The following is a 25,188-nucleotide window of genomic DNA, read 5'->3' as shown; positions in this document are numbered from 1 at the left end:
TGCTCACTTATTCACACAAGAGGCCATAGAAATGTCCAAAATAAGACAAACTCCATCTGTTGACGCCACTGCACGCACTGTTTCCTCTTCTGCACCTGATTGGTCTCACGTGAAATTTGTGACACGGTTTGTAAATGTGTCACAAATGTTGTTGTGTGATCTGAGTGACGTGGTTTCCCTCTCCTGTTCCACCCCTTTCACTCTCCATTTAGCTCATTGTATTCCATACTAGTACAACATCCTGCTTTGTCACTGGTGAAGACATTTATACTAAATGCATTGTCCTGTATTTGCTTGACGTATTAGTAAGTAGTGAATGTTAATGTTGACTTTTTATTTCTTTATCTCAGTATATATTTAAGTATATATAGTATAATTAAGTTATATTGGAGTGTATTCATTTTTACCAGAAGAAAACAAACCCTTTCCTTTGATAATTTTATTAGCTATCTATTGCCAGATATTGTGGTAAATAAGTATACTGTGATGAAATTTGGGGTTTATTTTTGTCTCTGTGATATCAGCAACTGTTCTCACACGTCTTCTTTTTAGACCCAGAAAACCTTCCTGTGTCTGTTTCTCTCTTCCTTATCTCACCTCCATCCCAATCTTTTTCTTTTCTACATCTGCCAGGTTTTTACGCTGCTTGAAAGAGTCACAACATTAACGAGTGTGAGTCAGTTAGTGGCAAAGAGCCCACCTTGAGCCTCAAACCCATATAGCGGCAAAACCCGAGTGCTTTTTGACACCCCGCCTAACGTAGTTGCTGTCCTGTGCTTAGCCCAGCCAAAGCTACCTGAAACACAGCACCCTCTTCCTCGGTCTCTACCATTAAAGAAGTGATTCTTTTAGCAGGGCGTGCGGTCCTCTGACACGTCGAGTTGCATTAGCAGTCTTGTGGGATTTAAACGGGGGTTGGGGATGTCTACACTCATTAGCTGATGGCTCTAGTTAATGAGTTTGGTCACAGAAAGAGCGAGACAGACAGGCGTGTGGGAGGATAGTCATCACTCCTCAAAGACATCACTTCTCTTAATGGAACTGCTCCTTGTATTTAAACAAAGCCATTTCTGCAACTGGTCATGAAGGCATCACCTGGTGCTAACATCTATCTGTGCAAAACAAAACCTCCATACAAGCATTAGTGTTCGTACTGAAATTGTTCTCTGACTGTCAGATCTAAAAGCAGATCTGATGGCTGGCTTCATTTGGCTGCATCACGCCCAGGCAGAGGCATTCATGGCCATGCTACTGTAATCTGCCCACGTCTCTGCTTCTGTCCAAGGGGTATTTCACTGAAGCACAGCTGACGGCTTACTGTTTACATTTTTGCTTCCTCTGCCAGGTGCCTGAATGGACCAAATGCAGCAGCCGAGAGAAGAGGAAGGAGAAGAAAGTGGAGAAGCCGTTCTACTCGGACTCGGAGGGCGAGTCTGGGCCGACAGAGTCGGCTGACAGTGGTAACTTTAAGGGGGTGTTGGCTGCGTTGGTGCCATCACATCCTTTAGTCAAACGAGTAGTGTCCACAACAGATGTGTTTGTGTGTGTGAGCATGAGATTTTTGCTGAAACTCTGTGCAGCATACAGTATGGTGGTACATGGTTGGATGGCTGTGGCTCAGGAGGTAAAGCAGGTCGTCCACTAATCAGAAGGTCGGCTGTTCGATGCTGTGCATTGGTGTATGAATGCATATGAGTGAATTAGTTTCCCTTTGTGATGGACCACTGTGTGAATGTGGCATGTTGTGTACAGCACTTTGTTAGTAGAGTTCATTTAGTATCAATCTTCTGAAGTAGTACTAATAGAAGTAGTATTTTAGTACTTTTTAGTATTATGTTTGTGTCAGTAAAAAGTCATAATATTCTATTGAAACAAAAACTGAGTAGCGTTTATTAGCAGTGTTTACATTTGAGACATAGGAAAAATAAAAGACATAGACTTAAACCTTAAATGTCATGTTTACATCTGATAGTCTAGTCTTTGTAAAGATAAAAAATACTACTTACTTAAACCTTTACCGATGCTAATACAAGCCATCCATGACTTGCACCAAACTATTAATAACAAAATCTAAATATTGTGGAAAAACACACCATCATTAGAGCAGCTTTAGAGTTATCTTTCTAATTTCTGTCTTTAGTTATTTTTGTTGTGCCTCAGGAACGACCTGAGGAACTGAAAGTCTGTGAAAGTCAGTAGTGCCGCTTAATCTTTTTTATTCTTACTTGCCACTGGAAAAAAAATATGTGTCTGAGCCATTAATAATAAAAGGGTTAATAAAACATTTTTTTTTTTTTTCATTGGTGAATGTCAAGGAGCAAATAATGATCTCACAGATAAAGAAGTTATTTTAGAGTTGACTCTTGTGAGTGTGATCTTGATTCTTTCGATTGAGGAAAATTGTCTTGTGGTTCCTGTGTTTGTCCCTGGAGGTGTTTGTTTGTAAAAATATGTCACTGGATATGTTGTTTACCCTCTGACCCTTTTCCCTGTCAGAGTCGGACTCTGCCAGCGGCTCAGAAAGTGGCAGCGGCAGCGAGGAGAGCGGATCGGGATCAGAGAGCGTGGAGAGCGAGGAAGGCTCTGAGTCTGAGGAAGAGGAGGAGGATGAGGAGGAAAAGAACAAGAAGAAGAAAAAGAAAGAATTGAAGAAGCCAGTGCAAGAAAGCGAAAGGTAGCACATGGACTGTTGTCATTGACACTGCTGTAGATAAAAAGAGAACATGTGACTCCTTTTGAATTTAATTGTTGATCTTAATGTCTAAATTAAAGTTAAATTTATGATCCTTAGATGCTGAGTCAAATATCTTTATTTTTTCACATGCTTTCATTTTATACTGAATGCCGTATTTGTGTGGTCACTTTACTCTCTTCTGGGTGCCCTCATGCAGCCTGTTTCACAGATCCTGTATAATACATCTCTTCTAATAATAACTCTGGGATTCTAATGGGAACTTTGCTTTCCTTTCCAGCGAGCAGAGCAGTGAAGAAGAAGAGAGGAAGCCCGAGAGGAAGAGCAAACAACGTAAGAGCGACTCAGAGTCTGAATCTGACGAAGAGGAGAGCGAGTCTGAAAGCAGCCAATCGGAGTCTGAAGACTCTGAGTCTGAAGCAGAAATCAAAAAGAAAAAAAAGGTATTGATACTGCGTCCACATTAATACAAGCAGGTGAAATCAGGACCTTATCTGTATCTGAATAAAACAAAATTGAAACAGTCTTCTTATGTTTGACTTTGACCAAAAATTCCTGTATTTGCTGCTCTACCTGCACATAGGAACATAAAAACTACAAAGCATTCATGTCAGTTTTCTTTCATCTCCTTCCAGGCAGCTGAATCCAAACCTCCTACCAAACCTGTCAAGAAAGAGAACAAGAAAGAAAAGAAAGAAATGTCTCTGCTCGACCTTGATGATTGTGAGTATTTCCGTCTCTGTACGCTTTCTGCTGTGAAGGTGAATATAAAAGTAATTACCTTCACCTCAGTCAATGGACAAAGACGTTTGCAAACCATGTGATTATTTCCAAAAATCCCAATAACCAACTCTTCTGGTAATCAAGGAACTATAAGAAAAAACCTGATGAATGAATACAGTCAGGTCTGAGTCAAACTCTTGTCTCTCTTCCCAGTTGAACCTGCTCCTTCTCCTCAAGTTACACCCGTCAACACCTTCCTGTCCAACAGCCTTGTGACCGACCTGGAGGGACTGTCTTTGTCTGACACCGTTCTTTCCCCAGCAGTAAGTACTTTACCTTTCCTTCATCTTCCTGCTTAACATCTTCACTCTATTCTCGAAAAGATGATGCAATACAAGATAGATAGATACAATATACCGTATACAACAATGTTGAGTCCTTTATCCTCACTGCTACACTGCTGCCTACTTACCCAGACCTCCTCCTGTATTAGCATTTAGTTGTATGTGAATTTTAAATGTTTTAGTGATGTATTTATGTTGGTTAAATGTTGTGTATCTCAGTCAGTGGGATATGTGAGCTCAGGAACAGTCTGTGTCAAGCCTGCTTAGATTTGTTGCAGAGCAACAGTCACAGTGCCAAACTAAAATGGATATTGCTGCAATAAATATTTAAAATGTTGACATTAGTGTCCTGTCTGTACTGACGGATCGAAAAAATACTGAAGGTGCCAGTTATTAAAGTCAAAATGTTAAAACTCAGCACCGTGAAATCCTCTAAACAGGATGAACCAGATAGTTCAAATGATGGAAAGGAACTGTTCATCCAAAGGCAAAAATAATGTACTCCAATATACATAAGATAATCTCTCTTTGGTTTTGTCCAAATTATACCACTTCACTCTCACCCCAGTGTTGACTAGTTGTAAATAACTCGACTTAAAGTCACTCTTACAGATCAGAAACCATTTACGAAGTCCAGTCAGAGAGAATCAGTAGGTTAAACAATTAATATTCAGCTTACTTTCTAGTTTGCCAAGACATGCTGATGTTATGATATTAGCTACAGTAGCAGGAGGGTTGAGAGTGTCGCTGTCTGGAGCTGGTGAAACCGTCTCATCCTCTCTGCAGGTTAGCTGGGCAGCAGCAACTTTAACTACAGTTTGAAAACCCACGAAATAGCTTACATTAGTTACGTTACTTGCTGCTGTGTTGTTGTTTGCACTAACTCATAGTATTTGTCATGGAATCAGATTTCTCCAGAATCCTACAAGCCTACAACATCTTTTCTTTACCATAAACATTTTTTTGTATCTGTCAGTGGCACTGTACTACTGACTGCACACACACAAAATAATATCTTGAAATCACTCTTGGTGGCTTCTTAATAAATATTTGACCGAAAGATGATCTGAAGTTGTTTGAGATCCTGAAGAAAATGCCTTCAAAATGTAATCAGACCTTGAGCGGTGTACTTGCTGCGAATGGATGCCTGTTGCTGAGCTACTGTTTTTCTTTTGCCTCTCAAATCAAACGTAACATTTGGACTACGTGTGGCTTCTGTTTTGTTCATGTATGATAAATTAGTAGCTGTACAACCGGGCTTGATAAGGTTGTTAGTAATAAACAAAGAGTATTGTGGAAACCCCAGTGCCAGCGTGGCTGTGAGTTTATCTTCTCAACCAAGAAACACAGACCCAAAATAAATAAGTTTGTATGACAGAAAAAAAGTTTAAAAAAAGGGTATCATGTTCCCCACTCTGTCCACCAAGACCAAGAAAGTAAATGAAAAGATATTTGAAAAAAGTAAGGAAGTCTAAACATCTGTTTGGATCTTTGTACTTCCTAACAAATCAATGTACCAATCAGTGCTAGTGTGAATACCTAATTGAGGATATTTACTTCAGAAATATAATGAAAAATATAGCTGATGCTAACTGACATCAACCCTTTCTGAAATAAAGCTCTTAGCATTAACGATTCTTCATCTCGTCCTCTGCCTGCAGACCATCGCTCCCTCCAGTGCACTGAAGAACTATGAGCTGCTGCACCGGATTACGGGGGAGGGTCTGTCGGTTGAATACTGCTTCAGCCGACAGCCGTTCAGCCCTGACGCGAACATGGTGGCAGTGCAGATGCAGTTCACCAACAACGCCACCTCCGACACCAAGAACCTGCACATGGAGGACGTGAAGCTCCAGTCTGGGATGAGGGTCAAAGAGTTTCCAGAGATTGGTGAGTGACAGGCTGAAGGGGACTGAAGGGACATTAGTATTAATGTTGCTGTTATTAAAAACAAACGTAGCAGAAGCTGCAGTGTTACTTAGTTACTCCTGTTGTTAGAATCTTACCAGTAGTGGGGATAAAAATGTTATGTTATGTTATAAACTGTTGTATTGGAGCTGTGTCCCCACCATTCACAATTGATTTTAACTTGCACACTCCAAACAGTCTTTCTTAGTATCCATACCGACCACACTTCTCCTGTATGATCAAAAGCTGCTTGGGGTTGGTATGTAGTAATGGAATTGGGACGTTCGATTTTTCAGTGAATCTCATGTAAGACACCACGCAGTCGGCGGTGAAAGGACACGTATTTAATCTCAGATCAAAGAGTTGCTGACTTAAGAGCTCCTTTTGTTGCGGTGTGTTGACAGAGCTGCTGCCAGCAGGTGAGACGGCCGCAGCTGTGATGGGCATCGATTTCTGTGACTCAACACAAGCGGCAAACTTCCAGCTTTGGTGAGATGGATTCTGTGTTTTAGCTTTTCAGCGCCCTGCAGGCCTCTAATAGACGTACTGTGTGGAAATAGAAACATGACTGATGATGTAATGGAGATTTTTTTTTAAAATAAATTTGCTGAGTTTTGAAATTACACTCACTTCTGTAGGCGTATTTGTGCCCCGTGTGCAGCACCGAGGAAACAAAAAAACCCCCAATATTATTGCAAGTTCAGAAATTCCGCTGTCCTTTTAGAAAAATAATACGAATTCCTGAAATGTCTCTCTCCCTTTTCAGCACCCACACCAAGAAATTCTTCGTCTCAATTCAGCCGCCGGTTGGGGAGCTGATGAGGCCTATCTTTCTGACAGAGAACGAGTTTAAAAAGGAGCAAGGTGAGAGTTAAATGGAAATTAAATAACTTGATTAAGTAATATAGAATATAAAAACACAATGACTAAACTGCCATCACATGAAAACAAGTCTCTAAAAATGGGAAAGGGGAGTCAGCCACTACTGTGTGTCTGTAATGTGTGGAAGTTGATACACAATTCATTTATTTAGTTTTTCCTTTATTGTCATTTATTATTTCAGAAAAGTAGTTTAATGTCCTGTAGGCACATACAGTATATGTAGTCCTTTTTTCCAGTATTTTACATATTGATTAAATCATAATCTTATGGTAAAGATAAATTTCTCCTCACAAGTTATTTCACTGACAATTGACATGAATAATAGCATCAATATAGGATCTTTTAATATACACCTGCTTTGTTTAAGTAAATCAGACCCTTGTTTACTTTGAATGATCGCTCCAGAAAGAGAGGATCACCTTTGTTGATGAAAGAGACTCTGATGTGAACATTCAATAACTGAATATAAAATAGGTCCAGTGATAAAAAGACTGTAACAAGGTCAACAGAGGAGGAAACAGTGTGTTACATTTACAATAGGAAAGAACAAAATCACTTTAATCTTCTATCACAGTCAGCATTTATTTTAAGATCTTTACCCGTGATAAAAGCTGTGGATACTTTATGTCCATCATATGTTACCTTGAAATAAATGCCTGTAATTAGACAGGTGACATCACTCATACTGTTTATTTTTGCGCTTTTTTAAAAGTATGCTTGTATTTAGAGCAACATTTAGTCACATTGTTTGTTTTGTATTCTTTTATCATTGCCCTGTGATAATCACAGCAGTATACAGTCACATGAATAATCACTGTGTTGCATGATGTTTCTTTATTTCAATGGGAAGCCTTGATCACCTTTTAAACTGCTGCAGAATAGTTTCATCGTTGCAGAAGATTAAGGGTCCGTCTCAGTACCCACACTTGTGATATTAGTCCAATGGCTGTGTGAGATGTTTGCAGTAACCATCATATTGCCTGTTAAGACCTCCAGCCTGTTGAGATCTATCACAATTTCCACATATTGTACAAATAAAAACATACAGTATTGCAGTTACATTCAGATGATGGTAAAAAAGAAAGGAGTATTTTGCTTTATAAAGACATTCAATCAAGTTATCCAAAAGCACATAGCTCTACTGAACTTAAAAGAGAACTATTGTTTTATTTTAAAAATTATGTTTCTGTAACATTTTTAAGGAATTAACATGTTTTTCAAAATTATTAATAATAAGATAAGATAGAACTTGATTTATCCTGAGGGACATTGTGGTGCAATAGTTGCAGTACAAAGTAGGAAAGAGTGCAAACAATGAAATATTATTAAGGTACAAATATAAACATATCAGTAAACAGGTATCCGTAATATATGCAAAGCCAAATATATATAAAGGTTAATAGTAAGGATCATAAGTTGCTCATATCTCAGGTTGCTAACATTTACCATTTTTATCTAGAGTCACATTCAATGTTGAACCACTATGTTTCTACAGTAGCCCAGCAACTGGACTGATGTTGTACAGTAGTGGTGAATTATAGGATAGCCTCTTATTGGTGTTCATCAAGTGTGGGACATAATTAAGACCGCAAGTGTGGGCACTGGGACGGATCCTGAGTGGCCACTTTAAATACTCCAAAATCCTACCGGTGTTCGGTAGAGCAGCTACAGACAACAGTGACCGGCATGTTTCTGTTGTTTGGTGTTCATTTCTCATCCTGACTAACACTGAGCAGGTTTTGAGCTAACAAACCCATAGTGACTCTTTAAACATGTGTCATATCCACGGTTCCTCCCTCTTCGTACTGTCCTCAATAGAGAAGCTATTACAGAATCTAGGTAAGTTGGCTTTGATAGATTTGTTTTTCCCAGTCATCTGTGTGCCCACCTGCCATATAGCCAACCTCAACCTCACACAGACCCTCCCACCCCCCGCCACTCCCCTCCTCCTCCTCCTCTTTCCTCTAACGCCTCTTGCTGACTCCCCCTCCTGCCTTGGTAATCAACACTTAACTGCATCTCCAGGTCTGTAGCTGCAGACAGACTCACCTGTACTAACATGCATCTTATAAAGGCCGCTCACACTCTGCTACGCCAGGAATGACTGGAAATGCTCATCCACTGATCCCGATTCACTTGTCAAGCACCATGTGAACAAACAGTAAACGCATCAGGCTCGGAGCAGCACTTGATCATGTGTACCATCGCTCATATTTCTGTTACCTGAGCTTTCAAGCTGCTGATAACCACTGACCATGTTGGGAATTTGAGGTGTTACAATATCAATGGGTTTTTTTAATGTTAATAATTGGTAGGCACAGATTGTTTTTGGTACTTGCAGGTCAAACGATATATTAAGCTTTGAGTAAGAGCTTGTTTTAGACATCTTGGTTTCAGTGACTATATTTCAACATGCAACTGACAATTATTTTGCTGATTATTTCTTGACTAATTGATTGTTTGTTTAGTCCGGTGTTTTCAATTCTTTTTGGCTCAGTACCCCTTAAAACAAAGCTTTGTAGTTTCTGTTAAAGTTTTTTTTGGGGGAAGGATAATTACCTGTCACAATTCCCCATAACCCAAACTGATGACTTCAGATTGTTTGGTGTGACCAATAGTCCAAAAATGCATTAAAATTGTTAAATGATGTAAAGCATTTAAGAAGCTGGTAACAGCAAATGTTTGATGCATTACATAAACGATAATTCAATTAATCAAATTGTTGTTCATGAATTTGCTGTCAAGTGAATAATTGTTCCAACACTGGTTATTCTTCACAATGAAATATAGTCATTCTGTAAAAGCTCAGTAAATAACCAGGTTTGACTCAGAGACGAGCAGATTAGGTAAAAGGTGCGGTGCTGGGCAGAATGAGTGGAAATGGGCTGACATCTGCAGGCATGCTGAGGGTAAGTGGGAACAGGTGAGCAGGTGGGCGGGGAAGGTCAGGTGATGGGAAAGTGAGGAAGAGGGGGGTTTACTGCAGGGCAGGAGGGAGCGGCTGGATCTGAACTGACTGGAAAGTTTGCATGTGACACAGCAAACAGCAGGCGAGAGAATGTGTAACCAGGAGCTGGCTGGAGTTTAAGTGACACATGATGGTACATGTAATTTAGATGTGAAGAATGTCTCCATGTCTTTTGACCTGCAAGTCTCCAAAATCAATGCTTAGCGGGTAATCAGTGTTCATTCATAAAGAGAAAAAGTTGTTTGGTGCAGAATCTCTTCCGAGGCTTCAAACTCGGCTCGTAGTGCACAAATTTGCCTCTTCATTACTTTGAATTGACCATAAAAGAGTCACTCCTCTACTGTGTTCAGTGGGAAGCACCAGTGCATTCCAGTTTAAGTTTCAGTGGCATTTTGTAATTATTGATGTATTGAGTATTACATCATATAAATCGCTGTAGTGTTAGCCATATACAGTATACAGTATCTTTACTGTATATGTCTGTAGCTGGTAGATATCCTGAAAAATAATTGATTGATATATACTTGATATATAAAACAGCACCCTGATGCTGGACAAGCAGCATTCTTATTTATCGATGTATTATTATTAACTTGCTTTGCATTTTATCCTACTGAGAGAGAGAAAAGAAGCATCAGCTAACTTCAGAGCTTTCCAGTTTGACCAGTGCTCTGCTCGATCCTCTGCAGGTCAGCTGATGGGTATGAATGAGATCACGGAGAAGCTAACCCTGGACGCAAAGTGCCGGAACGAACACGCCATTGTCCAAAGGGTGACCACCGCCGCCAATCTCAGCAGAGTGCCCTGTGGGTCAGATAAAGAGTGCAGGTGAGGGGATTCAAATTGGTGTGTTTTGTACCTCAGGGCCGCCGTACTTGCTCCCTTCCAAAGTTTTTTCTGCGTCATCATCCAACAATACAGCAAGTTTACTGAATGAAGGTTTTAAGTGTAAAAAGATGTTGTGAGACACTCATTAGGTTTTCAGGTCAAAGTTGACAGGATAGCTGCATCGAGTAGCAGTTTACTGCTATGACTTCAAACATTGCAAAACACAAAGGGAACATTTATCATCTCTCTACGTTTTGCTAGTACTGTATCAGTGGTATAATTCTATAATTGGAGTGCCTTCATTTGGCCAGATGTTTTAAACACAGACAGTTTACATACAGAACTGAGAGTTATTAATTATTGATGTTCATATTATGCTTCAGTCCTTTTGACCATAAAAAAATTAATGATAAGAATTTATCAAAAATCACCACAATCACAAGACCTGAGACATGAGAATATGTTCGATTTATTTAAATTTAATAAATATTTTAATAAATGTCTTAACACATTGGAATAAAGTTAGTGTGTAAGTCTTAATGACTGAATCAAACTGAATCTGTGGTGAAGCAGGTTTGGCCATCCATAGTTAGAAAATCTGAGTTAATGGTGTGTTGATTTTAACACAGAGTGAATATATTATGGTCATTTAGCCTTTTCACTTAATTTTTAGTGCCAGTATTTGGCCTGTCAGGGTTTTGCCTAAATCAGAGAGCATTTCAACAGCCAGGACCACAGATAGATGAACGGGCAGAGATACTTGTTCATAAACTTGTCAAAAGCTGCTGATTGACACATTTGTATCCCATCTTTATTTCTGTGGCTTCGTCTTTACTTCCATTCTTTTGCTGCTTTGACTTCAGTCCTCCTGTTCCTCCTCCTGATCATCCTATCCACAGGTTCGCAGGCAGGACGGTGACCAGCAGCAGCTTGGTGTTGGTCACCGTGGCGACCAAAGAGGAAGGAGCCGCCCAGCTGACGGTCAACTGTGAGAAAATGTTGATCGGCACCATGCTGGTGAAGGACATCCTCCTGGCTTTGACACAGTGACGTGTGTCGCGACATTTTTGCCCTCTGCCCCCTCTCACATATCGTCCGAGACTCATCACACTTGTAGCATCTCCTCCGTTCTCCTGTAAGCAGTGAGGAAGTTTCCAGAATGTTTAATCCCAGTTTGTTGTTTGGTTCAAGAACCCTCTACTTTAAGAAATGTGACAGTTGTTGACAATCAGACATGACTGATGTTGAACCTGATATGAAATCCATCTCCCCCCTTTTAAAGTTAATTTAAATATTTATAATTAACATATTTTCCTTCCAATTGGATTTATTGGACTCCACTTTCTGAGTCAACACAAAAGAGATTTTTGCATCTTTTAAGTGTTCAAAACCTTAAATTTTCTTCCACTTAATGTTATCAAAGCTTTCGACTACATCTCGTGGTTTATTTGTATAGCACCTTTCAACAACAATGCAATTCAAAGTGTTTAACATAAGACATAAAAAGGCATTAAGACAAGATATGAAAGAAACATACAACAATATAGGAATATAAGAAGAAAAAAACGAAGATAGAAAAAAGCCCAAAAATATCAAATTAATAAAGTCACAGTGCAGCTACAGTGCAGTGCAAGAAATGAATGAAATGTATTAAATTTAATAAATGACAGTGGCAAACAAAACGTTTCAAGACTTAAAGTAAAAAAAAAAATGGAGAGTTAAAACAGACCTTAAGTTTTCTAGCAGTTTGTTCCAGATAATGTGTAAAAACTGAATGTTGTTTAGTTAAAAGTCTGGTCGGCTCATTATGTAGCAGCCGATCAAAGACGCACCCTGGAAACAGAGAACATCAGCTGCCTTTGGTACACTACACTTAAAACGTCATGTTGTGACCATATGTACATACTTAGGTACCTAGATAACAACTGTGCAAACTCCATCTGTTGAGGAAGGCTACGAGACAAAGTTAGTGAACCTTTCAATAACAGTATTTTCAGATAATACAAAAAACAGTCCCGCTTCATTCATAGCATTTAGTTTAGTTTCTGCTGGACATGAGTTTTGATTAAATTATTTACAAATAAGGTGCCCAAGTAGGTTATTCTTTATTCTTTCTGATAAGTGGGAGCACAAATCTTTTAGTTTTTAGCTTGTTAGTTATTAGCTTTGAGACTATTTTAGGATGTAGATAACATAAGTAATAGATTATATACTAGGTATATATCCCCCAAAACATGTACATACAATAAGTGAAACCAGTAAAAATCAAATACTCATTCAGTTATTTGTCATTACTTGAATGTAGCATGAAGGCTCGACTGAGACAACAACTACCTATAACTGAATCATTCCATTTTGGCACAATAAACATTGTTAATCAATAACTCTCCCGGGAATAACGAAGGATTTTCATCTCAGATTCTGCGATGTTAGCGTTTGCCTAACTGTCATTGTGCACATGTTCATTACAATAAGTGGGGCATTTCTAAAAACTGAAGATGTATAAATGTTATTATATGTATTGCAACATGTAATACAATAAGTAAGGTGTGGTGTGTCTGAGTGTGTGTGTGTCTGAGTGTGTGTGTGTGTGTGTGTGTGTGTGTGTGTGTGTGTGTGTGTGTGTGTGTGTGTGTGTGTGTGGACGACACTGAATATTGACCTGGCAAACATTAACTAGCTGTTTTCAAAACGATTCAAAATGACGCTTGACTTGAGATCATCATGAAGCCCATTATAATGATCAGTCCACAGGACAGTAAGTAAGGACTCATACGAAGACTAAAACATGATCTTACATTTAATTATAGATTCATAAATGTGCCTGACAAACTAATCTACTTAACATTAGTCACCACATTCGGGGCTTCAGTTAGCTGATTACTTAATAGTTTCAATATTAAGTAATCAGCTAATTCTTTAACAATTCATCCTCAGAGAACATCTTCCTCTCCAAAACCCAGAGTTCCACTTAATAACATAGAAAATTAAGAAAACTATATTTACATTTTAAAATCCAGAATGTGATTTCCATTAGAGAATGAATGATAATTAGATTAAAACAGTGCTTATGATAATGTCAAACACTTTCAAGTTGAGTGTTACCTCGATCTCATTTGTCAGGCAACACTGTTTTCATGCCTTTTATTATATCTTGATTTCAGGTCAGAAGTCATGTGGCTTCTCTTTTGTTACGGACCCTCATGTGTCCAGTGGCAGCATGTTTCTTATCTTTAACACATTGTCTGTGTATTTATTTATTCATTGTTTCTTTACTGTTGGAAAATGTAACAACCAAAGGAGTACATTACAGTCAGACGTCAGCACTCGTCGTGGAAAACTGAGCAGCAGCAGTGGACGGTTTTATTTTGGCCTTTTTTGTATCTGTTGCGTTGTTTACCATTGAACCACTCACACCTGAAATTTCCAGTCACTGCAAACACAGTCATGATAAAGAATGTAAAGAATAAGAAATTTTAATGTAAAAATCTACTGAAAAAGAGACAGGAACCACTGGATAAACCTATTCTCCAAATCATAATTCATGTCTGGCAATTTGTTTTTAATCTGCATCAGCTTTCAAATATCCAAAGTATGGTTTATCATACTCTGTGTGTGTGGTTGTGAAATGTGATCCTGAAGTATTACAAGTTTATTTATTATACAAATAAAAATGACAGATACATTGTCACGTGTCTTTTGTCTTATGGTCTGACAAATAATGAAAAACCACTGGTCTGCAGTACCGTCATACCTCAAACTCTAAAACATTTCAGAGGACATTGGAAAGTAACTAAGTTCATTATTTTTATTCTAATACTTAACTATATCTCAGAGGGAAATATTGTACTTTTCACTACATTTGGCAGCTCTATAGACTGATATTTTACATGAACAAAACATATAAGTGTACATATAAGTACACATATATATATATTAAATATAATGCTTTAAGGGCACCCGGTAAGCTCAGTGGGTAGAGCTGTTGACCCATGTACCGAGGCTGAGTCCTTGCTGCAGCGGCCCAGGGTCTGAATCTGACCCGCGGCCCTTTGCTGCATGTCATCCCCTCTCTCTATTCCCCTTTCCTGACTATCTTCAGCTGTATCTATCATAAAGGCAATAAAAGGCCAAAAAAATAACTTAAAAAAAAAAAAAAAAAATATATATATATATATATATATATGTTTTGCCTAAGATTAAACCAGTGGTTTCACCTCAACCAGCTATAACAGTAAAATGCTGTTTACACATTTACAGTCTAATAATGTATAATAATAAATCCCAGGGGACATTTTACTGCAGATCAAGGACTTCCACTCTTGATACGTTTAGTACATTTTGCTGATAACAATAAAAATAATACATACTTTTACTTCTTTGAATGCAGGACTTTTACTTGCAGTTTAGTATTTTTCCACCACTGGTGTTCAGTAAAACCTGAGTTGTAGGAGAAATGACACCAAAACACAGCTGGGATGAACAAAAGTAGTGTTTATTGATTAAGACAATAGACACAGTATTTTGACACCCGTCTGAAAACAGGCAGCTCTACAGAAACACTGATGGGAATATGAGCTAGCAGCAGCGTGGTTGAAATAAAGGTTTCTTCATCTGTAGCCATTTTGGTCCTTTTACAATGACTGTGATGTGAAATTAGCCATCTTTGGTTTTTCCACAGGAATGCTGAGCTGGTTGGTCCAGTTTGCGCAGGAAAATGACAGAAAGGGTACAGAAAGAAACACTTTCACAGGGAAAATGAGTTGCATAGATTTACACATTATTTTTATAATTATTACTTGGAGTTAAAAAAAAAAAAAAAGACACTGATGATTGTTTTGGCAAGTATCGTACAACAGCTGTGCAGGTCAGTGAACCTGAAAACAGACATAAAGGCCCTTTACAGAATAAATTATAAACTAAAACAAATTGTGTAGGAAAAATGTGGAATGTGCAGCATTTTCTTCCTGAAATAATCCGAACTAATAGCACCCAAAACTCTAAACTGAATAATCAGATGGAAAAAGCCTGAAACATCCTTGGAGAACTCTTTGACTTAAAAGGCGACAGAAACAAAGAGACTTTTATAAATGAGGGCCATATAGGCCTCTAATCTAATCACTGATTATACTGTACTCTTATACCCTTTTCTGAATTTTCTGGAGTTTAGGGATAGACAAACCTTTTAATGGTGTCCTTGAAAGTTCATACTCTGACGTCTGGGAAGGATTTTAATCCTCACGAGCTCACAACAGACATTGTAGTGCATTTCTTTTTCTCTTACTCACTTTCCTGAGTAGTAAATCTTAGAAGCTGGAGAGAGCCCGCTGTCTTCTGAAAATGATTCTCATTGTTGGCATTTTAAATGAAGCACCATAAAAAGGCACAGAGAGACGACAGAAGGCACGGGATTCAAACATCCTCTGGGAGCAGAAACAGGAGATATAAAGGCAACAACCCTCCAGTATGCTTCCACAGTAAGGGGATGTTTGCTAATAATTTATTAATTTAAAATAGCACGAGGTAGAGTCTGAGCGATCAGGTGAGCTCAGTCTGTTTGGTTTGTGGAAGCAGAAGAGCCACCAGTCCTCCCGTCAGCAGCAGAGCCGACACCAGCAGGATCGGTACGGCACAGTTCGTGTCCACCAACTTTCCAAAGACTACGTTACCCATGATCGCTGCCACTCGACCCACTCCTGTGAAGAACCCAAGAGCAGAGGACCTGAATGAGAGAAAAAAAACACCAGAACATGTGAGTAGCTGTGGGCGTATTTACTAAAAACAGAGCTCATTTAATAAGTGGATAACCTCACATTCTCCCTAGTACTTCTTGATTTTAAGGGCCGTATGAAAACATAATCACAGCATTTCATTTATTTCTGTGAAGAAAACTAAAATATATATATATTTTTTTAAGTTTAGGTATTATTTAAGATTTAAGCCTGTTAAGTATTTATGATTGTTGAAAGAAAAACAAACAATACAGACAATTGTATTCACAGGAAATCTGCTCAAAATTCAACCAAATTGCTCATTTTACACAAATTTAAGATTATTGCATTCACTAGTTGGGTTCATTGTACAGTTTATCAGTTGTTCTGTACTAGTATTGTTACACGTTGAATAAAATATAAAACATCCATAAAATATGTCACTTAGTCAGGGGTCGTCAGTTTACTGAAAAGGAAAAAAGGTTGGGAACCACTGGATTAAATAAAAAATAAAACATATTAACATAAATCATATCATATATAATTTAATAGAGTTCAAATGAAGAACTGGAAGTACCAAAAACAAGGACATTTCTTTCAACAGTGGAATCAAAGTGTTTTGGCTTGTGACCCCTCATCACAGGTTACATCCTGCTGTCTTAAGTTCACCCATTTGAAGGGTCTTGGATGTCTGAGGAGGTAAAAGCATCCACTATATTACAGGGAGAAAGCAATGTTCACTTTTATGAACTTTGCTGAACTTCAGCTGAGTTTTAAGAAAAGGTACCGTAGCTGGGTCGGGTAGAGCTCTGTTCCCACCACGTCCAGGGCGTTCCAGGCGATCACAGACACGCCGCTGAAGACACACGACAGGATCAGACTCTGGCCTTTGGTCTTGACCACATAGATGAGGAAGACGCTCAGACTGGATACCAGCAGGCTACAGGCTGGAGACACAACAAAGAGGTGAGACATCGTTCAAGGATCCAAGGCGAGAAAACTGGCGTGTTATATGCACAGACACTTCTTGGCAGCAGGACCTCGTGATATCTCCCTCACTTTCTCCTCTAGTCAGTCTAGTCTAGTCAGCTGCATATGGTTAATGGTAAAGTTCGATAGCAGGTTTTAGAGATGCTGGGGATTGGATGACTTCCCTGTATCTTATAAAACTAAACCCTCCAAAACAAGGTCGAGTTAGCACCTCTTGAGATTAGATTAAAGTGGAAAAAAATCCCATTCTTCTATTGAGCTTGAGGAGAGTGAATCATAACGTCTCCTAAATGAAAGTGAAATACCATTTTATAGACATCAGACTCACAGAGTAGAGTTTTTCCTCCTGTGCTGTCCATCATAAGGATGGTGAAGATGTTTCCTGGTAAGTTTGATGCAGCGATGAAGAAGCCTTCCATATACACTGTCAGGAGAGGAATAGATACAGGAAGGTGAAGTGAGGACAGCAACAATAACATCCATTCATATATTGTAAACTGCATATAGACTGTGTGAGTCTTTCTTATGGTCTTCATGACTTGCTTTTGTTTGACAAGTCTTGTAAGTGTGTTCCTTATTGTATTATTTTATTGTGCGGTTTCCTTGTTCTTACCCGTCAAGGGACTACAGATGCAAATTAGCTTTTTTTTTGTACGGTACATCAAATGGTCACATTTATGTTTTAAACTGTACATGGTCCCTTTTAAATAAAACAAACCTAGGGAGAATTTACCCAATTCAGCCGAGCAGCATGTCTCTGGACTGAAAAATAACATTGTCATGTTCACAGGGAGAAACAAAAATGTTAAAGGAGCACTTCCGTGAGATGCCTGAATTTCAAATTCAACGTACCAAAGCAGTTCAGCTTTTAAAAGAACTACATTTACTGAGACAACAAACAAAGTGACCTCCATGTGTCTATGATCCAAAAATACCCCGAGCACAGCGTCTTTTATTTTGTCCTGGTTAATTTTTATCCTACCTTGTGTAACCTTTGTTTTTTCAAAACAAAACCTCCACGTTATTAATACCAATTCAACATAAATTATTAAGTCTAATTTTATAAGATGCTGAGAGAATATATCTGTACTCGGGTGCCTGGTAATGGTTCTTTATTTTAACCTCATTCCCATGTTCTGTTTTCTTTCTGTGGATGAGATATGAATGAGGCTGTGTTTGCTGACTGGAAGGAGAAGATAGCTGATGGCGGTAAAATCTAACATAAATTCTTTGTCATCCCAGATACACACCTGCTGTCTTGACTGGGTAGCAGCTTTTGTTGTGGAGTGGAGACGGGAGAGACACGTTGGCACAGGGCGAGCCGCCGTCCTCAATTCTCTCAAACAGCTCTGGAAACCACATCCAGAGCCCATAGTAACTACAAGAACACACACGAACACACACACAACACACACACACACACACACACACACACACACACATATTTATATATAACATTTATTTCCAACTGTTTGATTAATAAATGTATCACTGCAAACTGCAGCACAAATGCAAACCTCTTTCAGAAATGTACATACATTTAATATTTACAAGCTTCTTTCAGTTAAGTAACATGATTTCTGGTTGTTGAAGATAAAATATTTGCAACGGTTATCTCACTGCCTGCTGTAGACTTATCGCATCAGCAGTGCTGAAATACACATGATAAATACAACAAATTCGACAACAGAGGAATAAAGTCTATATATAAACGGAAAGATGGGACTTCTCACCCGAAGGAGATGCAGTAGAAGATGATGAGCAGAACGATGCTCCTGGATTTGAGAGAACCTTTAAACATCAGTTTAATAGGAAGTAAGCCCTGCAAACCAAACCAAAGAAATGATTTAGAACAAGAATGGCATATAAAAGAGAAATGATGTATCATCAACAAGCAAGAGAACACTGTCATTAAAAATGAATCATCAATAATGAATATATATATTAATGACTACTTCACAAGGCTGAATTACCAAACGGGGGCAGCTGCCACAGGGGAACAGAACTCCAGGGGCCCTGAGAGTCCAGTCTTACTGTCTGTAAACTGGTTTGTGCCAATTTTATTGAAAATATGTTTGGGAATAGAACTAAAGCACAATAGCTGACACTATAAAGGCCATTAGGTGCTTTATGCCAATGGTATTACTTAATCTTAGAGCACCTCTTAAAGAGGGTCCTTTCATGTTAAATCAAATAACCACACAGCAAACTTGGATAGAAGCTGAAATAAGTAGACACATTTGGATTTGACTTGAATTTGAATTTATAATGGGGATATTTTACTATTTAATAAGATACAGAAAACCGTACCTAATTACTGTAAATAATAGTTTGCTGAAGCCCTAAACCAGGCTCCAGGTAGTGTTACAACACTGAGAAACTGTACACACTAAATAGGGAGGGGGAGGAACAGGGTGGCAGCAAAGTTTACTATACTACTTCAGGCACCACAAGGACACAAATAGACCCTTCTCACAGCATCCATTTTGACATAGTAGGGTAAAGACAGATGGTAACCTTAATTGGTATCATTGGTAACACCTGTCTTTACCTTATTATTTCGTGTCAAAATGGCTGCTGTGAAAAAGGTCTATTGACCAGTGATCTGTGACTCTATGAGTCTATGGAGATTGAGTCAGCCCACTAAAAATAATGTACACTTCTGCAGCTGTCTTCTAAATCATCTGTGGATGTCTAGTCGTGTCTTCGTCAGGGTTTGTGACATTTACCTTTTTCAAAATACAGGCGAGTGTCTTTCTGCGTGACCCCCGAGCTCTGGTCTCCTTCGGTTCCTCGCTTTGCTTGGAGCTCGTACACAAACCAAATTCCTTAAAAAGAGTTCAAGATGAGAGTCGCTACACTTGAAGTAGATTATTACACTGTAGACTAAAGGAAGGAAGTGTTTAGAGAACTTGAACAAACCACATAAAAATAAATTACACATTCATTAGAAATATCACTTCCCTTTTGGCTGTGTCTTTCATGTCCTTCAGGATCTCATTTGTGTATTTGCAGTTCATATAATTTGTTGGTTGTCTTGTGTTTCTTGGATCTGCTATTTGTTTTTTTTATTTGTTGTATTTTACCATTTTCACCACTCTAATTAAGCCAAACACATTTGTAGACCAAACTATGATAATAAATTATAGAGGCAAACAGGGACATTATTTAATTCATACCGGAAACTCTTTTCCTTTTCCCCACATGTTGAGCTCAAACATGAGCCGGAAGACGTGGATCGCCTCTTTCTCCCGGGCAGCCTGACAAAGGACACAGCAAAAAACTCAAAAGCAGCTCAGAAGAAAAAAGCAGAATGCAAAACACGAGGACTGGTCCGGCTTTCAAGTACCTCCATGAGGAACCTGGGGCTTTCAGGCATGAGCAGTCTGAAGAGGAGGGCCGAGGTGAGGCTGGGAACGGAGCAGAGCACCACAAACAGTCTCCAGCTCTGAAAGTTCAGGGATCCTAGAGAAAAACGTGCCCAGGTTCTTGGAATCACCAACCAGGCCAGACCTGCAGACAGAAACACACAGTCACTCACTACAACACACATGGGGCTACACATTTTCAACTTTGGAATTCTCTTATTTTGATAGTGCCTGCAAAGGAAGTTTGTAATCCTAAATGTTTGCAGCTCTGGGGTTTCCACCACCAGATTATTATAATTCTTTAGCTCCAACTATAAACAGAGACAGACATTGAATTCCAATTTCTGGATGTGTTTATAGGGACAAAAATACGTTTTAACTGATTATGTGGTTTAGACGTATACCATGTATGCTCCTGTATTTCCTGCACCACCACCGTCACAATTAAGTAAAGGCCATGGCAAATAAATAAAAAATAAAAGTAAAATGTCTCTCTCTCTTTTTTTTTTTAGTTTTTTTTTGGCCTTTTGTTGGCTTTATTGATAGAGACAGCTGTAGGGAGAGAGGAAAGGTGGGTGGAGAGAGAGGGGATGACACGCAGCAAAGGGCCGCAGGTCGGATTCGAGCCCGGGCCGCTGCAGCAACTCCGTATATGGGTCGCCAGCTCTACCTGCCCTTGAGCAAGGCACTTAACCCCTAACTGCTCCCTGGGCGCCTAGGCTGCCCACTGCTCCTAATGTATATAATAATGTATATAGGATGGGCCAAATGCAGAGGCCAAGTTTCATTTCATGTATGTAATGGTGCTGTAAATGGTGTATATATACTGTGAATATGACAATAAAAAGACTTTCTTTCTTCATAAAAAAGACTTTCTACTCTCTCTACTCTACTCTTCTACTTTTCTTCTAAAGGAAGAAGAGAGGCTAGCATAATACTTCAAAACATTTCCACTTGTAGGCTAATTTCAGAGTCTGGTTGTTGTGCATGTTTGCTCACTGTCAACAACTGAAACAGAGAAGCACCATCAATGTTAATTGTAACATCTGTGCTTTTCCAAAACGTCATTAAAAGGTTGACTGAGTACACAAGAAAGCTACGTGTTCATGTGCCAACTCTATGCTAATAATAAAGAAGCATACTCAACAAATGTTAGCAGATGACTAAGGTTTTTTATAATCGCAGTGGTGGCAGCACTGCAACACTGATATTGTTTTATTTATGGGAGTCATGTAGATTCCCACCTGCAGCCAGGATGTTTCCTGCCATCCAGAAGGTGGCCAGAGCGCTGATCATTGCACCTCTCCTCAGACGGGGCATGAACTCTGAGAAGTAGGAGAAGATAACAGGGATCGACCCGCCGACCCTGCACAGGAGAAGAAAACAGCTTTTTATTATTGAACTATCGGCAAAAACGCCTAATTTTTAAGGTAACGAAAACACAACGATTCTTATTTTCAGGTGATTATACACTAATGAATGTCTATGATTTTCTTTCCCCAAATGTCTTTCATGAAGGAGCATGTAGATGTTGTAGTGATAAGAACTATGACTTGTTGATTGCAGCATGATCTATGATCTAAGCACTGAAACATACGTCACCCGGTGTGTGGTTGTCAGCTAAATGACTACATGTGTTACATTTGTACAGTATAAAACATGTAAAAATATGAAAATGATTTGCTCACCCGATGCCGCTGATGAACCGCAGCAGCAGAAAGAGCCAGAACCATGGCGCCACACTGGCCAGACCTCCGAACAGCCCGTTGACTGTCAGGGACACAACCAAGACCTTGCGGCGCCCCCTCTGGTCAGCCAGGTATCCCCACATGTAGCCGCCCACCATCATTCCTTGAAAAGACGGATATGATTAGAACGAGACAATAATCTAGTCATTTGTTTTTTAAATAAGTTGGTGAACTGAAATGTTATGAGATCGTCAGCATGGTAACATGATACCTGCCAGTGTAGGATTAGCCTCACAGAGCCGTTAGCATGGCTGTTAACTCTTAGTCTTGTTATTTTCCTTTTGTTAATTCTACAAGTTCATTGGATACTTCAGGTTCAGTTTTATGTAATCAGCACTGCATCATAATGTGTTAATTTCCAAGCTTTAAAAAAAAAAAGAAATTGTGTATGTTTTTCAAGTCACCAATTTTAATTTGTTTATGACAATAACCAAAAATAATGTTCCTTTGTGTTTTTGAAACATCATCGTGTGTTGGTGTCCTAGTTATTCATAGATTTGTGATGCTGCTACGACAGATTTGTTTAAATTTATTGTGACTAATTCAACATCTTGCGGAGGTATGAGAGAGATGCCACCGTGCACTAGTCACATGGTCACACTCTGGGTGTTTAATTGTGTTATTATATTCACAGGTCAACTGTACCTGCTCAGTAAGGCTGCCACTCTTATTTTACTTATTTAATAATCTGTCAAGAGAATATTTAGCGTTTATGCTTGAAGAATTTACTGAAACAATGATTTAATAAAATTGCCAATTAATTTTCTCAGTCACAGCTCAGATAAGATAACTGATTTTTTTAAATGATTGTGATTCACCGAGGAAAATGCTGGCAGTCAGCAGGCCCATGTCTGAAGAGCTCAGCAGCAGGTCGCAGCGGGCTGTTGGCAGGAGAAAAGACACACAGAGAATCTCCACGGCATCGCTGGCATTGGCCCAACCACACACCACCAACAGCAGCCAGTGGAACAAACCAAAACCTGAGAGCAGACGCAGAACGAAGAGCGAATTAACAAAGAGAGAAGTTATCGGTTACAGAATCATCTAATGCCTTTATTGGTCTTTTTTGGATATATTCAACGCTAATGTAGCCTAGCTGCTCTGCCCTTTATGGTCAACAGACACAGTCAGTCTAATGTGGCTGAATTCTTTCACAATAATGTACCCAAATTACATTTTGTATATGTTTTTATGCATCTACATTGCTACTGTTAAGTCAATACATTCCATAAAACGTAGTTTTATAGACTATGAAAAAATTACCATGTTTTTAACATGGGGAAGATGTGTTTTTCAGCTGTTCAATGTAGGAGCATGTATTCTTCCAGTTTAAAGAGCGATATTTAAAAAACTAGATTTATGAGGTTTTTTCCCCCACAAAACACCAGTAATATGTTGACTTTCACATTTCTTCCATCTTACATGTTATTGTGATTAAACACATTACATATGACACAAAAACATTAGGATGTAACACAGCAACTACAACAGTGTTAAACCTTATATTACCTGCTTCCTCTACTGCCTCCTCATATGTTAATCTTCGCTGGGCACCCACACCAGCATCACGTGGGATGTTTGATGCCCTCCTGTCAAAAATAATTTCCCCTAAAAAAGTAGCAACAAAACACACAAACAGGTCAGCTGACACTGAGGTTAAGATTTTAAAAGCTTCAGACCTTTATTTTGTTGGTACATATCGAGCCTCAAACTTAGTATAAATGAGATGAAAGATTAATGATCAGTAGCTTCAGTAACAGATGACCCCTACAATTAATCTTGGGTTGCAACTTACAATTATTTTTATTATCAATTAATCAAAATTATTTTTTCAAAAATTCATTGTTTAAACTGTAAAACACCAGAAATCCCCCAAAACCAAAATATATTAAATTTACTACCATTTAAGTCAAGTGAAAACAGCAAATTCTCATATCTAATAAGATTGAACCATCAAATGCTTTTTTTTGTTTGATAAGTGATTTAAATAATTTAAATTTAATAATTGCTAGTTATTTTTCTGTCAATACTTAATCTTTAATGAGTAATATGAAAATAGTTAGTTGCAGCAGTGTCCACTGTAATCGATGGGAGCTTTAAGGGCCCAACAGCAAATTCTTGCCCCGGGGCCCCTAACAAGTAAATCCAGCCATGGTCCTGGGAAACCAAAAACCAGTGGTAGAAGAAGTATTCAGTTAGTTTCTTAAGTAAATGTACCAATATAACAATACAACAGTATACAAATATTTCACTCACCCTACAGGTAAAAGTCCTGCATTAAACAAACTCTAGTAAAAATATACATAAAGTACGAATAGTAAAAGTACTTGTTCCCTGTGACTGTATATTGTTATACATGACATTATTAGATTTTACTGCTTGTTTGAACTACTTATCATTTGTTAGACTTTTTATTGATACAGCCGATGGTTAGAAACCCACTGGATTTAATCTTTAACAATGCATTGAATTTTATACTTAACTATAGCTAGAGTAACTAGAAGTATAGTATTTGAGTAAATGCACTAGGTTACTTTCCACCACTGCTCATTCTTAAAGTTATTATGTTCCATGCACTAAAAAAAAAATAATGTGTGCTGATAGCCTGAAAATAACACCTTAAGATGTGGTTGTCTGGGTAACATATGTTGCAGCTGCATACATTCATCATCATACTGTACACCAACGAATAAAACTACACCTTACAGCTAAATGAGAGCGGTAGGTAGGTACTGTAGGACACCGTGTAGCTCTCTGTGTGTCCGGTTAGTAAACTGAACCGTAGTCTGTGCTGAAGTGAAGCGATAAAGCGGAACAACTTTTTACCTTCATCTGAGTCCAGCTCCTGTGGCTCCAGGTAGGCAGCACTGAGAAGCGGCTCTCGCGCCTCCGTGTCACCGGTACACACGTGACGAGACATCCCCCCAAAAAAAGTCGGACGTGTCTAATATGGGCACTGAGCTGTGGACACATTAGCTACTCAACTGCACCCCTGTCCAGGTCCACACTTACTGATTCAACCGCTG

At 38.8% G+C, this 25,188-nt stretch overlaps 2 protein-coding genes across 12 annotated transcripts in view; one reads left to right on the top strand and one right to left on the bottom strand.

Annotated features, from left to right (window-relative positions):
• Positions 1–14,033, top strand: part of LOC127353124 (AP-3 complex subunit beta-2) — a 41,827-nt gene extending 27,794 nt beyond the window's left edge. For 4 of the 11 annotated variants that reach the window (XM_051382132.1, XM_051382131.1, XM_051382129.1 and 1 more), the window contains exons 18-27: positions 1,346–1,460; positions 2,497–2,674; positions 2,973–3,135; positions 3,328–3,415; positions 3,629–3,738; positions 5,421–5,649; positions 6,072–6,156; positions 6,434–6,531; positions 10,207–10,345; positions 11,209–14,033. In XM_051382132.1, the coding sequence (XP_051238092.1) occupies positions 1,346–1,460; positions 2,497–2,674; positions 2,973–3,135; positions 3,328–3,415; positions 3,629–3,738; positions 5,421–5,649; positions 6,072–6,156; positions 6,434–6,531; positions 10,207–10,345; positions 11,209–11,395 (1,392 nt within the window). In that variant the 3' untranslated portion in view covers positions 11,396–14,033. Of the gene's footprint in view, positions 1–633; positions 673–1,345; positions 1,461–2,496; positions 2,675–2,972; positions 3,136–3,327; positions 3,416–3,628; positions 3,739–5,420; positions 5,650–6,071; positions 6,157–6,433; positions 6,532–10,206; positions 10,346–11,208 lie in introns of all 11 variants that reach the window. The other 7 variants (XM_051382127.1, XM_051382126.1, XM_051382125.1 and 4 more) reach the window with 3 other exon arrangements.
• A 786-nt stretch (positions 14,034–14,819) lies between these two features.
• On the bottom strand, positions 14,820–25,138 carry sv2 (synaptic vesicle glycoprotein 2). The gene is made up of 13 exons (XM_051383040.1): positions 24,989–25,138; positions 23,672–23,770; positions 22,981–23,142; positions 22,103–22,265; positions 21,659–21,780; positions 20,396–20,559; positions 20,226–20,306; positions 19,776–19,874; positions 18,780–18,868; positions 18,297–18,424; positions 17,375–17,470; positions 16,844–17,003; positions 14,820–16,067 (listed from the first exon to the last, which is right to left on the bottom strand). Exons 1-13 carry the CDS (start codon positions 25,080–25,082, stop codon positions 15,884–15,886), a joined length of 1,641 nt encoding a protein of 546 aa, XP_051239000.1. The 5' UTR covers positions 25,083–25,138; the 3' UTR covers positions 14,820–15,883.
• Positions 25,139–25,188: the final 50 nt, after the last annotated feature.

The sequence above is a fragment of the Dicentrarchus labrax genome, unplaced genomic scaffold (genome assembly GCF_905237075.1).
Source record: "Dicentrarchus labrax unplaced genomic scaffold, dlabrax2021, whole genome shotgun sequence".
NCBI classification, from domain to species: Eukaryota; Metazoa; Chordata; class Actinopteri; family Moronidae; genus Dicentrarchus; species Dicentrarchus labrax.
Note: the sequence above shows the minus strand (reverse complement) of the source record. Positions and strands in the feature narration are given on the sequence as shown.